We start from the raw sequence: 15,932 nt of genomic DNA, 5'->3' as shown, positions 1-15,932 counted from the left end.
TATTTATGCTAACATAAGAAGTTTAAGAAAAAAATTTCAACAGCTTTATTCTCGAAATGAGTCGAATTAAAGGGAAGGTTTAGTATTGTCATTCTCTGTGAAACATGGATCAGCAGTAACGAAGTCGATCAATATAAACATTCCAGGGTACAATATGTTGCACTGCTGTAATGATACATACAGATCTGGAGGAGTCCATTTGTTATATGGACAAGGACATAAATGCTGCAAATTTAAATATAAATATGGTAACTGCTGCCGACTCTTTGGGTTTGTAGGGTTGATCTTGATTGCATGCATTTAAATATTTTTTGTTTATATAGACTTCACAAATATTCAGAAGTAGATTTTATTCAAGAACTTTCAGAAAAAATTAGCTAAAATAGCAAATAATACAATTCTCATAGGTGACTTAAACTTAGATCTCCTTGATGGTTCAAAAAATTGCGAAATTATGTAACAATGTTAAGTGGCTATGGTTTTTCTCAAATGATAGATTGTCCCAACCAGAATAACAGTAAAATCAAAATCTAGTTTAGACCATATTTTCATTAGACACCAAGATTTAAGTATTTTCCAGCCAGCTGTTTTTGACTTAAGTTTAACAGATCACTGTCTACTAGGATTAAAAATAATGTGTAAAAGAAATTATTTTGAACAAGTCGTAAAACTTGAAGTTAACGAAAAAAGATTTATAATTAATACTGATCTAGTGTATGAAAAATTAAATGATACGGATTTAAGCGATTTATTTTTAATGAGTGATGTAGAAGTGTGTTTTAATAACTTTAATGATATTCTATGTAATATTATGAATAATTGTAAAAAGGAAATTGATACAAATAATAAACTAAGTAAAGCTAAGAGTAAGAGTCCTTGGATAAATTCAAATTTGTTGGCTAAATTGGATAAAAAAGAAATACTTGTATAAGCTGTCAAAAAAAAGACCATATGACATACATTTTTCTCAATACTTTCAACGTTTTAGTCAAAATTTAAACTAATGAAATAAATGAAGTAAAAAACTCTTTTATTCTAAGAAATTACAAGAATGCAAGGGAGACTCTGCAGGTCAATGGAAAATAATCAATAATTTGACAGGAGGAAATACCAGGAGTAGTAAAGTTAACGTGTCGAGTTAGACAATGGAGAGGTGATAACAGACCCCAAATGTTGTTTGTAGAGGTCATAAACAAACACTTTGCTAATGTACAATCAACCCAGGATACCGGTTCAGTGCAAATAGGTTCTCTGAACTTACATAATAGAGTTTCATCCTTTTTCATTGTACCAGTTACAGAAAATGAAGTATTGGATGTTATTAGAGGTTTAAAAAATAAGAAATCAGTTGGACCTGATAAGATGGACACGTCATTCATCAAATTAATTTCCAAACAAATATCCCCAATTTTTTAGCACACATTGTCAATCTCAGTTTTAGTTCTGGTGTCTTTCCTGGTAAATTAAAAGCCTGTGAAGTAGTTCCAATTCATAAAAAAGACAGATCTAATAAATTAGACAATCTCCGCCCAATCAGCTTATTAAATATTTTTTTCTAAAATCTTCGAAAAATTAATGAAGGTCTCAGACTCATTAAGTACTTAAATGAAATTAATTTCTTTAGCGAAAATCAGTATGGTTTTCGGTCTGGAAAATCAACAGAAGATGCATTTATTAAGAGTAACTGACATGATCTATAATAGTATTATAAATGCAGGAAAAAAATGTACTGGACTTTTCATTGATTTTAAAAAAGGCTTTTGATTTAGTAGGTCACAATATATTGATTCAAAAAATGGAGGCAGCTGGGGTAAGGGGAGTTACACTTGACTGGTTTCGAAGCTTTCTCACAGGAAGACAACAACGAGTACGTGTTGGCCAAAGTGTCAGTACACCCCTACCAATTTACTGTGGGCGTTCCACAAGGCTCCGTCCTTTCCGCTGCCCTATTTCTGATATTCATTAATGACCTACTTGAATTGAATTTAAATGGGATACCTAGTGCATTCGCAGATGATGTCGCTTTCTTTTATTCAAGTAACAATATGAGACCCTGTACAGACTGCTTAAAGAGGATATTAGAAAACTGAGAAACTGGTGCTTAGCAAATAAAATGTTTATAAATGTAAAGAAAACAAACTATGTTAATTTGATTTCCAAGGTTTTGACTTTAATTTAGATGTGAAATATCATGCAGCAGAGTGTATTGTTGATGTCTGCGATTTGCGAAGTAATAAAAAGAGTTACTTCTTTTAAGTATCTAGGAATAGCCTTGGATGAGAAATATAAACTGGATGTACACGTGTCGTCATTACAAGTCAGATTAAAATCGTCAATAAGGAAGTTCTATTTTTTGAGGAATATATGCTCTGAATCTCTGTTAAGAAGTTTATATTTTGCGTTGGTCGACGCTAGACTACAGTATGGAATTGTGTGCTGGGGTGGGACCTACAAGTATCTGATAGAAAGGCTTAGAGTTATTCAAAATCATTTTTTGAGAATAATATTAAAAAAAAACAAGTACGAGAAGAAAGCTCCTTTCCCCTTTTTTTAGAATTTAAAAAATACTTCCTATTCAGCAATTGTACGTTTATAAGGTTCTTAGACTTTTTCTATACAAGAAGCGGTAATATGGGAACAACAAATCTTGTATATGGAACAAGGAGTATTCAGCGTAGAATTTTTAGGGTTCCCAAAGTTAATAAATCAACCTTTAAGCATTCTTTTGTATACAATGGACCGAAGTTTTTTAATCAATTACCTTATAGCGTTTAAAGAAGTAAAGAGTATAAAATTATTTGCCAGCAAAGTAAAAAATTGGTTACTTGATATCTCAGATGTAAGCTTCTTACGAAATTAAAATAACTACAGAAGTAGAAAGATGTAATATGTATAGAATTAATATACATTCTAGAAATGTCAATAGTAATGATGTGCAGTTTGTTTCTTCTTGTTCTAAAAATTTTAACGGAAAAGAAAAATATAAAGATTATCAGTCTCCTTTTGTAAATAGTCTATAGCATAAGTTAGATTCTTGATATAACAATATTTCAAAGGTCAGCTGTGTCTGACAGACGTCACCCTCGGTTGTAAGCAAGTGATAACATCTGGACTCTGACACTAAACTGTAATTGTTTCTAGTTTATTCCTGGCCACAGTACTTGTAAGAGTGGCCAGTGAAATTTCCAAACCTAATATTGTGCTTTATTTATACTTATGTGTAATATGGAATAAATCATTACTTTCATTACTTTCATTACTTTCAATTTGGAACACACTGTATAACACACTCCCAGAGTTTACACAGGACAATGTTGCCCAGTTTATGACTGGACACTGTACCAATTGGAAGCCCAAGTGTTAATTAATAATATGCATTAACCCAATTAATTGTTAATTATTTAATTAAATGTTTAGCTATAAAAGTAGGTATACACAGTATATCATTAATAAAATAAATGTACTTACTTAAAAAAAAGTTTCATGGTTTATTGTGGAAAAGAATAAGAAATAAACACTTTATAAATAATCACAAACGTTTTATGAAAGTTTATCTATTAGAGTTTTTAATAAAGCACATTTTCTTTTCTCAAGCTTGACGACATCATTATGCATATCTTCAAGCATTTTCATTTTCTTCTTTTCGTCCTCTTTGTATTTTGCTAGAAAATCAAGGAACCATGAAGGCGGTAAGGAATCCTCATTATATTCAGGTAAACATTCTAAACTACTCTCTTCATGAATGTCCATGCCCACTTGCGTGAAGCTAGTTGCACCATCGTAACAATCTTTTAAACCCTCGTCTTGTTTGCATTCTGGCTCTGAGGAGAAGATGTCCTTCAGTACATTGAAGAAAGGCCAGTTTACAACTTGCTTGCCTTCATTTTCTTTGTAAGTCTTCCTCAAGTTCCTCCATTTCTTCTCACACTGTTCCACATCAAAACTGTAACCAGACACTGCCAGATTGTTACTCACCTTCTCCCAATAATCACGTCTCCTCACATCTGGGTTTGAAAACTCATTTTTGTACCTTTTGTATTCCCTTATGAGTAAATAAACTGACTGCCTATCCCACGCGATCCTTTCTGAAACAAAAAATATGAGAATTAAACTGTATCACATGTTTTGTTTCAGAAAGGGAAAACTTTTTTTGTCATATAAAAATAGCCTAAAATATGTTTAATAAAACACTATTGTATCATGCGTAAAGAAAACTGTTGATTCTTCGAAGACTCATAAATCAAACTGTTAGGAAATAACTATTAGGAAGACTCAATTAGGAAACTATTGGTGCAGACACCTAATCATACTGTTTTCCAGCAATTGTAATTAATCAATAGTTTATTTCACACACTTGTAAAGCTTGTTATAGCAAGACAGGAGTATATTACACATAATGCTGGAAACTCAAAAAACTGTTTTTAAAACTTTGCTTCACTGGTTTCGGTTTGAATGACTCAAGAACTTTTTTAAGAACATAAAACATATCTGAGATCAAACTAAGTTTATTTTGTAAAACTATAGTCCACAACTAACTTTTAAAAAGAGGAATTTATAGTTTTGGATAATCCTTGTATCTTAAGGTTGTACCAAAATTGATCGTTCTTAATGTATAATGAATAAATAAAAATAAAAGGCGTGAGTTTGTTAGATTTCCATAAATCTCAGGAGGAAGATCAATATATCCAATTAATGTTTAGTCGAGATATTGACCACATATAATTAGATTTGAACATGTAAAGATTCCCAAATAGTTGGCTGCTGTGAAGAAAATATTTGGGTGGACACCCACCGTTTAAGTGGTCTGACAAGAACAATAAACACTTCACTGAGAAAGTTACTCATGTTATATGTTGTTTATTCTCAATTTTGAGAACTGTAACTCTAGGGAATCAAATAACTTGTACAAGTGTCACCCTGAAGATATATAAATATTGTGCTAAACTTAACAAACGGTTGGAGTGTTCAAAGCAATCCTCTCCAGTGTCAATGGATGTTTTGGAAGTCCAATTTTCCACTCATTGAAAGCACTCAGATACTCAACTTTTGGAACGGAGTCAAAATATTTATAACTCTCACCACAAATTTTGGTTTCCAACTGTGTAAATGTTGCTTCAGATTGTAAAATAATCAGAAGTTGCTCGTAGCAAGATTGGGTGAATAAGGGGAGTGCTCCAACGTTTTGATGCCACTTCGGACCAAACCTCAAAGTTTTTGCAACAGTATGAGACAAGGCATTGTCGTGGTGCAAAATTGCTGTTTCTTGACCATTGTGGGGAATGACTCTTCTTCGAACATCCAAATGCAAATCTCTCTTCAAGTTGGAATGTCATAAAATGGTACCGATATGTACATCTCATCAGTAACAATTTTAGAAATAATCCGGTGACCAATATTATAAACAGTTGGAAGGATCTGTCAGCTGATTCTCACACGTTTAGCTCTTTGCTCATCTTTCAAATTGTGAGGTATTCATAAAAAAATAATTTTTGTGACTTACAAGCATTCACGTCATGCAATATTATTCACACTGCTTAGCAACCAATCACTAGGTAAGGATGTACTGGTGGATATAGTGTGCACCCAATCAACGTTTTCTTGAGTAACGTGAAATGCAGCTTCCTGAATGTTTGTCGTCTTGAAGTGAACTATGGCCCTTTGGAAATTCTGTATACCACCTAAAAACAGTAGCTCGAGATGATGAACCAAAAACAATTTTGAGATGTTCGATCCACTCCTCTTGAGACAAATCGACTTTAAAACCATAGCTAGAAAATGATCTCTCAATAACTCCAAGACCTTAGGAAATTGGTCTTTCCAAACAGATGATACAGTCATGTACACTGTTGAACCTAAGTTGCTGTGGTACTGATTGATGCTCTGACAATCAGATAATAATGATACAATTATTAGAGTATCCACTGTATCTGTATCTCAAAACTTTCAGAGTAAGCCTCATATAAAGAAACCATTATCAGAAACTTGCCAAACGTTGCCAATTTTGTTTATAAAGACCATAAAACTAAAGGATATGGAAATCTATAGAGTCCAGCTTTATTTTACACAACCCGTGCTATAAAAAAAAATCAAATCTACTTCTGAGAAAAAGAACCGGTTGTACGTAAAGTCAGTTTACTGACGATAGTTGAATGTGACGTCATAAGAATATTTTTGCAAATTTAATTGTAATTTGTTGTAAAAAAGTAATAATTTTGAATACTTTAATATAAGAATAAACTGTGATTAAATCATTGTTCATAAATCTTAAATTTGAAAACATCGTTAAAATTTTTGTAACTCTAGCTTTTTAAAAGCCCGCCTCAATGTGTTTGATATAGGAGAAAGTTGTTCCCTTTGACGGCTGGCTGGTCCAACTGCCATTTCAGACACGTTGTTATATGTGGAAGATTTAACATTTATGTTTAAATTTTTTGAAATCATAGCTACGCTCGATAATTATTTTGATTGAATAGTAAAGCCATTGATTTTTTACTCATCGTGAAATAGTTCTGTTAACTTATTGTTATAGTTTTGTCAATTATAGCATAACGTACAATCGCTGCAATGCTATTTATTTTAATGATGAAAGCACGAATATTCAACAATATATCACTGAACATATATTTAATATCGAAAGAATCATTACCTTTATCGCCGCAATTATCGTTGCTATAAACAATTGACACCACATTCACTTTTCACTGCACTTCATACTTGACGAAAACATGTAAATGTATTATTGTATAGCAGCTGTACACGCGGACGCATCGCTCACTCAAGTAGGAGAGAGAAAGATGTCGAACAGATGTTCTGCACTCTCGCTTGCACTTCAAGCCTTAAATGGAACGCCTCAGAGCGAGGTAACGCCGCATGAGTCATGTTTTTTGGTGCGTGCAGCCGGCTCCATCGAATTATAAGACGTCACGTCAAAAAGTGCTCTAAAGCCAAAAGACTTGATCATTGGGAAGTTTGACAGTTACAATGCAGTTTTTGACTTGATCTTCCAATCATTGAGAAAGTCATTGCGTTTTTCACAGGTAAAGAAAATCGATTCATGAGACACCAATACCCTATATTGTTACTCGTGTCATATTCTTACTGATTGAAAATAAACTCCTCTTTTCCTTTATTCCAAGACTGAACACAACATCGTCTTGAGCTCTGACACTGTCTATTAGGTTTCTTTAGAGGTCTTCCTTCACTGTCTTATATTTCATGATTTCAATCTCTAATGCCTTTACTAGATGCCAGATTGATGTGCTTTTCAGACATATTCCATTGCGTTATCGATTGTCCCATGACCTACATGTAAGGTTGTCTTCTTCTACTCCATTGTTCACACAATAATCACAGTGCTGCTTTATGTTTTGTTCAGTGTGCAATACATCTACTAATACTTTCTTGTTCTTCGCTTATGACATGGATATGATCAAAAGACTATGACTTGACAAAAACTTCTTTCCATCAATAGCTCCTTGCTAAATTGCACTTCAAGCCAGCAATCCTACTACTTCCTCAACTTTATTATCTGCCCTTTCTCAAACCAACAGCTTTAGTTTTACAGTCCCTGCAATAATGAAAGCGGCTCTCACAAAATTCTATAGCTACTGTACTTAGTGATTACCGTTCTCAGACGAACTCTTTCCACTTCCTTAATTACACTTGTTTAGTTTTGTGCTCTTATCCACATTGGTTTATTATTAAACAACTATGGATCTTATATGATTGACAATCTTCTTCTGCCAAAACGGTCCATTTATGTTTGGTTATTTATCTTTCTACGTTATTAAAATGTTTTGTTTCCATGGATGGCTCCATTTTCAGCAAGGTTGAAATATTTTATTCTATAACAATGTATCTACGTAATATTAACTGAAAAACTTAGGTAATAGTGATGACAATCGCCTTGTAAGTCTAAGAACTAAAAACCTACTGAGTGCTCCAGCTACCCAGGCATACTTTTTATCATCTTGTCTGCTGGCCTAAGTAACCGATGATTGGGGAGTTTTCCATCGGGCAAGATTAAAATTATGTAAGGAGACCACTACAGGCACTACATATCTGGAAATTAACTAACCAGTGGGACTTGAGGATTTTAATTATTGCAGTTAGACAAAGGCACTGCCATTAGATAATAATCTAGTTACTGACAGTTTTACAGTTATCAACCAGAAATATATACTATTAGTAGGGGAGCATGGGATGCTAAATTTGCAGTTACTACAGTGTCATGGGAACCTACTGGATTGAGAAGATTAGGTCCTACAACAATAAAGTCTATGTTGAGTTTTCTACTTTAGTGGGAAAGTGAGCGTGCACAAATTTTCTAAAATGTAAAAAAAATCACATAGAACTATTTGAGCATTTCAGACATCCATAGTGTATACGCGCTGTCTTTCAGATAATCAAGAGATATTAATCTGAAGAGTAGTGAACACAACGTTGTCGTAAAAAAGATGTAGGAAAAAAAGAAAAAGTTATTCGAGCATGTCAGATAATCAGAGGATATGTTAATGTTAAGTGACCTCAAAAAAGTGTCCTATTCAAATGTCCGACGATTTCGAGGTGACCATAAGTCATGAACGATTTTTGAAAATGTAAAAAAATGTGACCTTGAAATACTTGAGTGCGTCAGATATTTTTACAAATGGCTCAAGTTGATGTACTTCTCATCCTATATAATAATCTGACAATTATATGGAGGAACATTGGTAATCTGACAGTTAGAATTTTTTAATTACTGGATGTAATAAAACAATATATATATGTGTGTGTGTACAATTTTATCCTTTATTGATATAAAACTATAAATTTGTCCCAAATTTTCACCCTTTTTTGTTGATAACTTTGTTAATTTTAATTTTATGACAAAAATTTACAGGAGTAAATTTATAGAAAATGTTATTAGCACCAAGAAATGTTTTAAAAGGTTTTTGATTTGTAAGATACATAAAAAACCTTTTGCACCCCTTTTTACAAGATGGCGGCCGAGAGACATGAGTGGCGACTTCACAAACTTGAAATTAAACTTTTACTAACCCCTCATTGAAGTAAAAAATAAAATAAAATTGCGTCCTCTAAAAAAAGCAAACCCAAATGAATGAATGAATGAATATTTATTTATTTCCTCTCTCTCATAGTTACAAAGATCTCAACATACATGCAAAAACAGGAAATGATCTCCACATGGGCATAGCCTGTGTGTGGAGATTCGAGACGCGATCAGCAGCATGAATATGTACTCATCAACATAAAAAGTAATGTAAATCTTCGTATGGAAAAACAAACGTAATGACAACATGAAATGCAACTTTTGTATGCTCGTAATATAAGAAAAAACAAATACTTCATAGCTACAACAAAGCAAGTGTTTTGTCAATAAGATTACAACCAGATAACAACCGCAGAAATGATAATATGATAATGGATGATTCATAAATGATAACAAGAATATAAACTGAATTTATCCAAAATACGAGATATCGGTTAATTAGGAGGCTTGGAACCTCTCACACACTTATACACTCACGCCACACATAACCATTATAATCTCTCTCTCTCTCTCTCTCTCTCTCTCTCTCTCTCTCTCTCTCTCTCTCTCTCTCTCTCCTCTCTCTCTCTCTTCTCCTCTCTCTCTCCTCTCTCCCTCTCTCCCTCTTTTACTGATCAAATTGAAGAGGTATGGTTTCTCTGATGGTTGTGTCAGGTGGGTGGGGTCATATCTCTCCGAGCGACAGCAGCGTGTCAAGACTGACAATGGGTGCTCCGAGTGGAAACCTGTCATCCGAGGGGTGCCTCAGGGTTCTGTACTTGGACCACTTCTTTTTACACTCTACATTAATGACATAACTACTAGTATCCGACACTCAAAGTTCCATCTTTACGCTGACGATTTACAAATTTACCGCCACTTTTCACCTAATGAGATGGACACTTGTGTACAAGTAATGAACTTTGATATTGATTCAATAGCTTACTGGACTTGCAGACATGGACTGAAATTTAATGAAACCAAGACTAACTGTATTTTAATAGGCTATCAAAGGCTTATTACTAAAATCGACATTAATACTGCTCCAAGACTGATACTGAACAACAAAGAAATAGTTTACAATGAAAAAGTAAAAAACCTGGGAATAACTATCAACAAAAGCCTGGGATGGGCTGATCAGGTGTCACTAATGTGTAATAGGGTTTTTGCCTGTATACATGGCCTCAAGCGATTTGCACAGTACTTGCCGTTGGATGTTAGAGTGATGTTGGTGAAAACTCTAGTTTTACCTCACTTCAATTACTGTGACGTGGTGATCAATGACATGACTGTTTGACCTTTCTAATAAAATTCAGCGTGCACAGAATTATTGTATTCGGTTTCATTTTCAACTTACGACGTGATGATCACGTATCTCCTTATTTTGAGCAATTATCCCTATTAAAATCCAAAGAACTTAGAGATCTTCATGTACTTAGTCTGTTGCACGCACTAATCCACAATGGTTGTCCAAGTTATCTGGCCCAAAGTTTCGTTTTTTATGTCTGATATTAGTGCACGTAGAACTCGTAGGGGTGCATCTTTTATTATCAATTCCAATTCATAGGACAGCCTTATATAATAAATCTTTCACTGTTTCCGCATGTCGATTGTGGATACGCTCTCCCAGACAACATCAGAAGTATTGACAAGAGCGATCGCTTTGGGGCGGAGGTTAGGGCCTTTCTGCTGCGGGCTCGGCAGGAGTGACGGTTGGTGGTTCTTGTGGTTACACTTGGGGTAACTGTATGTAAGTTGCGTGGATGGGGAATGAATGCTGTTAGGATAGGATAGTTTTATTAGTTGCATGTTGCATTAAGAGATTTTTGTTAGAGTTTAATCGACATGGTTTATTTTAATTATAATTGGTATATATATACATTATTATGTTAAAACCAATATGTAAGTAACTATTAAAGTGATTTAGTTTTACGTGTCACTTACAATGTATGATGATGTGTGGTATAGGTATGATTATATTTTACTTTGTTTGTTTTGTTTTGGAGGTTAAGTGGTAGAGAGGACTTTTAAGTCCTAACTTCGCCTCTGTAAATAAAGTCATTTTTCATTTCATTTTCATTTCCCTCTCTCCTCTCTCTCTCTCTCTCTCTCTCACTCTCTCTCTCTCCCTCCCCCCCTCTCTATCCCCCCCTGCTCCCCTTTACTTTTATCTCCCCCTTCCTGTCCCTATATTTACCACGATCAAAAGACACTCTATCAACACTCAATCCTACACAGTTACAACATCATGACACCACCAACCCACTGTCAATGATAGCGATGAACGAACATAGGTTCAACAATTATGCTAATGTGCATACAAAGAAGTTATAAAATATTCTAACTCAACTTTATCTATGTTTAGTAGCCATGAGGTTACTTTCTTTTATAAGTGACGGATTTGTAAACACTTGGTAACTTAAGACAATCTGGTTAATTTAGGAAAAATTATATTTGCAATGTAGTGTGAATTTGTGCAATTGATGGACTTCTCTAATTTTGGGGCAATAATCCCAGAGGACACTGCCAATCTGGTCGAGTAGCTATGGCTTACTTGATTAAAAATATTACTGTGGTTTTTGAACATGTACATTATAATATTTCTAACATATAAATGTCTAACGTTAAAAACCTTAAAATTCATCAAATAAAAAATCTGAAGGATAAAGACGATTTTTTTTCAAGGCAGCTTTAATAATTGCTTTTTGGACGATTTCTAATGGTAACAGCGAGCTCTTAAATGTCCCACCCCAAGCAATAATTCCGTACTGCAGAAATAGACTGTACGAATGCGTAATAAACCATTTTTAGTAAATCAAATGTTAATATATTACAAAGTTTTTTAAAAATAAAAATGTGTTTCCTCAACTTACATCTTATATATTGGATATGAGCTGTCCATTTCAACCGATTATCAAAAAATACTCCTAAATACTTGTACTCAGATACACGCTCTACACATTCACATGACATACAGCCAGCCACTCCGCCACAAGTGTGAAGCCTCAGGTGTAAATTGTCCGGATCATGACCCGTCCGAAGTGCCACTGCCATGCACTTTGTTTTTTTGACGTTGATAGTGAGTCCATTTTGGTCAAACCAGCGCTTTACAGTGTTTAGACCACGCTCAGCCGCCCCATACACCTCTGGCCAGCTGGACCCCTCGAAACACAGAGCTTGTGTCATCCGCGTATAAAAATATTTTACCATTTGCCATATTTATTTTACCTAAATTTGTTCATATATATCAAGAAATAATATAGGACCTAAAGTACTTCCTTGAATTACACCGTACTGTATGGTCTTCCTCGAACTCAGCTCCCGAAATGTAACTTTTCAATGAACTATTTTTTAATCTATTATATTAACACTTACTCGTCTACATTTATACCAGCAGTCTGATTTGTGGAAGATTTGTAGAAATAGTTAATTCAGGGTTTCCCGATCATTGAGTTTGAAAAGTCTACTTCGGTCAAAAAGTAAATACTTCCAAGTATCGAAATCTATTCCTGGTGCCGTAGTAGAGTTTGCATTGTTATCATGTATAAGGGCACATATATGTTCTACACATAACATAGATTATTGATGGTTTGGATTGATTCAGTACAAATATTGAGTTTATATCCATTCCAATTTGCCAAAGGGTATTCAAACAAAAATATATTGAGTTTATATCCATTCCAATTTGCCAAAGGGTATTCAAACAAAAATATTTTGAGTTTATATCCATTCCAATTTGCCAAAGGGTATTCAAACAAAAATATTTTGTTGGTCTAGAAAGTAAATAGTAACTTTTGGTGAAAAAGTTGCTATTTTTGACCATTGGAAACAACTTCAGGTGCCACAGTAATGTTTCCCTGGTCAAGAATATATATGAATTGATCTGAAAAGTTTACATTGGTCAAAAACCCACTACTTCCTGTAATTGTAATTTACTTACAGTCTAAGGTATTATTTAATTTATGCTTTGTTGCCCTGATCAAGAAAATATACACATAAATAGGTCTTGAAAATCTATCATATAAAAGTGACTAATTCTGACCATTGTAATCTGGCCTACAGTATTTCCAGTGCCAGTACTCTGTTGAGGGCATAATATATGTGTGTCAATTTTCACCTTTCTGGGAAGTTGAAAACTAATTATAGTTCTTATAGGTGCAAACCTAATTTCAACCCCTACGGGTAGAGTTTTATGAACATGCTTTGATATTCTATGTAAGTCATGTGTTATGTGTGTCAAACTCCATCTTTCTGGGATATTGGGAGATTGTAAAAACAAAAATATAGTTATTCTGGGCGTTGCAACCTTATTTCAATCCATATTGATGTAGTTGAGCTTTATGAAAAAATCTTGTATTTGCCTGCTAAGAATATTAGACACACGTCAAATTTCATTGTTGTAGGACATAGAGAACAAAATACAGTTCTTCTAGATAAAACCTCATTTCAATCTCTACAGAAATTTCAAATTTTTAGGTTATCGGAAAGTTGGAGATTTAGTGATGAGCGAGTGAATATGTGAGGACTTTGCCTTTTACATATAGAGATTTAAAAGTGTAACATTTGCCATTTGTATCACATTTAGAGATGATGTCAAACCATTCTTTCAGGAGACACAAGATAAGTATACTATAAGTGAAAGATTAGTATGCTACATACCAGTTATGTAAATTTACATCATATAAATAGTTATCAGATGAACAGGCATCATCTTTTCCATTGATTTAAAAATCATTAACCTATAAACGGCATGCAATACCACAGTATCTATCGTGGTACGATTATGTTAGCAAAACTGTACTAAAATATACCTTTACTCCTATAAAAACATCAGTCATTAAGACAGAATCTTTGCTGGTATAAAATTGCCAGCCAAAATGTGCTACATCTGATATTTTTCATCATACCGACACAAATCACATTTATAAAAGGGCTCTAAATCAATTTTATAAACATCAAAACAGATAGGAGATGATAACGATGTAACAAAAACTCCGATAAACAGTTTACTGTCTTATATATTACATTCTCATATAAGTATGCAAAAGTGTTTCACCATATCAAATGAAAACCATCATTAGTTGTTTGGAGACTTGTCCTTAACCCAAAGTGCAGGTTTCGAAAACAGAATATTCTAATTACGCTAAACAGTTAATTCCCGAAATGTATATTGTTTTTCCATCTATATTATACCATATTGCCAACAAAGAATCACTCTTTATCCATACAAATGCAGCATGCCACTTAAAAGAGTACCTACTACCACATTCAGAAAATAAATGCGGAAAAAATATAAAAAATGTGCAATGACCAAAATCATGTCAAATTATATTTTTCCAAAATTAGCCTAATTTTGAAAGTTGTGCAGAATTTGTTATTGTATTTACTAATGGTGAAAATAAATAGGCTATTCTTTTAACCCTTCATGTACAAAAAGAAAATGATCATTTTGAATTTCTTTACAGTAGCCTAGATACTGTTTTAGTCATTTATTTTGACATGCCAGAATATAAATGGTTTTTATTGTGTTTGCATAAATGTATCAACAATATTGATGGTTAATTTTTGGAAGAAAACCTAACTAACTTAACTTTGTCTCTATTACTCGCACTTATTTTGAAAGTTCAAGTTCCATTACTCTGATTTTTTAAAATATCTGATTATCTAAACTCTAAGAAATGTAATTTTTATTATTATCTTCTTCTTTTTTTAATAAAATGGTCACATTTCTGAACTTCCCTTGCTTCTGTTTTATTTTAATTTAAAGCTTGTTAAATTCTTCGTGCTATTGAGTCATTTAACAGTGGGATATTTTTGATCTTTAAAGCTTCTTGGGGACTTATCACCCGTGAAACGATATCAATAGCAGCAGGAAGTATCAATTCTTCTGCTATTGTATGACGTATTGTTCTCTAACTGAAAAATGTTTAATGAAGAGCATTTTGGTTAGTATTACTTTTAATCATTTTAGTGATATTTCCTATTTGATTTTTCAGAGCCTGACATTTTAGTTTAAAAAAGCTTACCAGTTTATCCTTGAGTCAATAATGTTTGGTTTCCGTTTAATTTTCACTTAATATTTTTGATTATTTAATTGATTCAGCGAACATCACACATGGCACACAGTGGCTTACTTCCAAACACTTTAGATAACATTTATTTTAATTCCAGCACTATTGTTTTTTTTTTATCAGCCTCGTTATCACGGAAGCACTCTTTTTACAATTGCATCCATTACAACATTGAAATAAGTAAGAACAGCAGATTGGGCAGAGAGCAGAAAGGCTGATCACGCTTGTCCGCAGACTATATAAAGCGATCAAAAATATTGTATTTTGTTTTAGTTTTTACTTTACGTTACTGTTTGTCTTCCTGTCATACTTTTATTAGTGGAAGAATAAATTTACTGTTTATCAAATATTTGATCAGGAATACCATACAATAAAACCACAGCATTTTACAGGTAACATGTCCTATTTACTTAGTGGTGTTCAATGCCTCGCCCCCAATTGAAATTTACGTTTGCCGTCAAAATTTTGAACACAAAATGCGGTTCATAGGTTTAAAAAGGATGAGAACCCCTGCACTAGTTAGTCATTATGTACAGGAGCGAATTGACTGTTACGCACCAGACAGTGGTAATGTGTTGACTACGCATGAACCTTGTTATTGCCCAGCAATGTTAATGAAGGATTTCTACCTTAATTTTTGTGTTTCTTATTTTCTAATGGCTACCTGATCATTATACTAAAACTTGTCTGACTTCTTGTGACACTAAAAGAACATATGTAGCAGGCTACATCGTCATTGTACTTGCTGCCATTAGTCAAATACCAAACAAGTGTTTTTACTTTGAATGATTTTGAGCAATAATGTTGAACTGAATTTAGTTTTTTAAATT

General features: G+C 33.5%; 1 protein-coding gene across 8 annotated transcripts in view; it reads right to left on the bottom strand.

Moving 5' to 3' along the window:
• LOC124370496 (trihelix transcription factor GT-1-like) overlaps window positions 1-15,932 on the bottom strand; it is a 36,116-nt gene that overhangs the window by 7,594 nt on the left and 12,590 nt on the right. For 3 of the 8 annotated variants that reach the window (XR_006923187.1, XR_006923186.1, XR_006923188.1), the window contains exon 2: window positions 3,469-4,085. The exons of 3 other annotated variants lie outside the window; for them this stretch is intronic. Coding sequence is in view for 2 of the 5 variants with exons in the window: in XM_046828791.1 (XP_046684747.1) it covers window positions 3,541-4,085 (545 nt within the window). In the remaining 3 variants the exon portion in view is untranslated. Of the gene's footprint in view, window positions 1-3,464; window positions 4,086-15,932 lie in introns of those variants that run through there. 2 more of the 8 variants (XM_046828792.1, XM_046828791.1) reach the window with 2 other exon arrangements.

Source organism: Homalodisca vitripennis, unplaced genomic scaffold (genome assembly GCF_021130785.1).
Source record: "Homalodisca vitripennis isolate AUS2020 unplaced genomic scaffold, UT_GWSS_2.1 ScUCBcl_231;HRSCAF=1720, whole genome shotgun sequence".
NCBI lineage: Eukaryota > Metazoa > Arthropoda > Insecta > Hemiptera > Cicadellidae > Homalodisca > Homalodisca vitripennis.
Note: the sequence above shows the minus strand (reverse complement) of the source record. Positions and strands in the feature narration are given on the sequence as shown.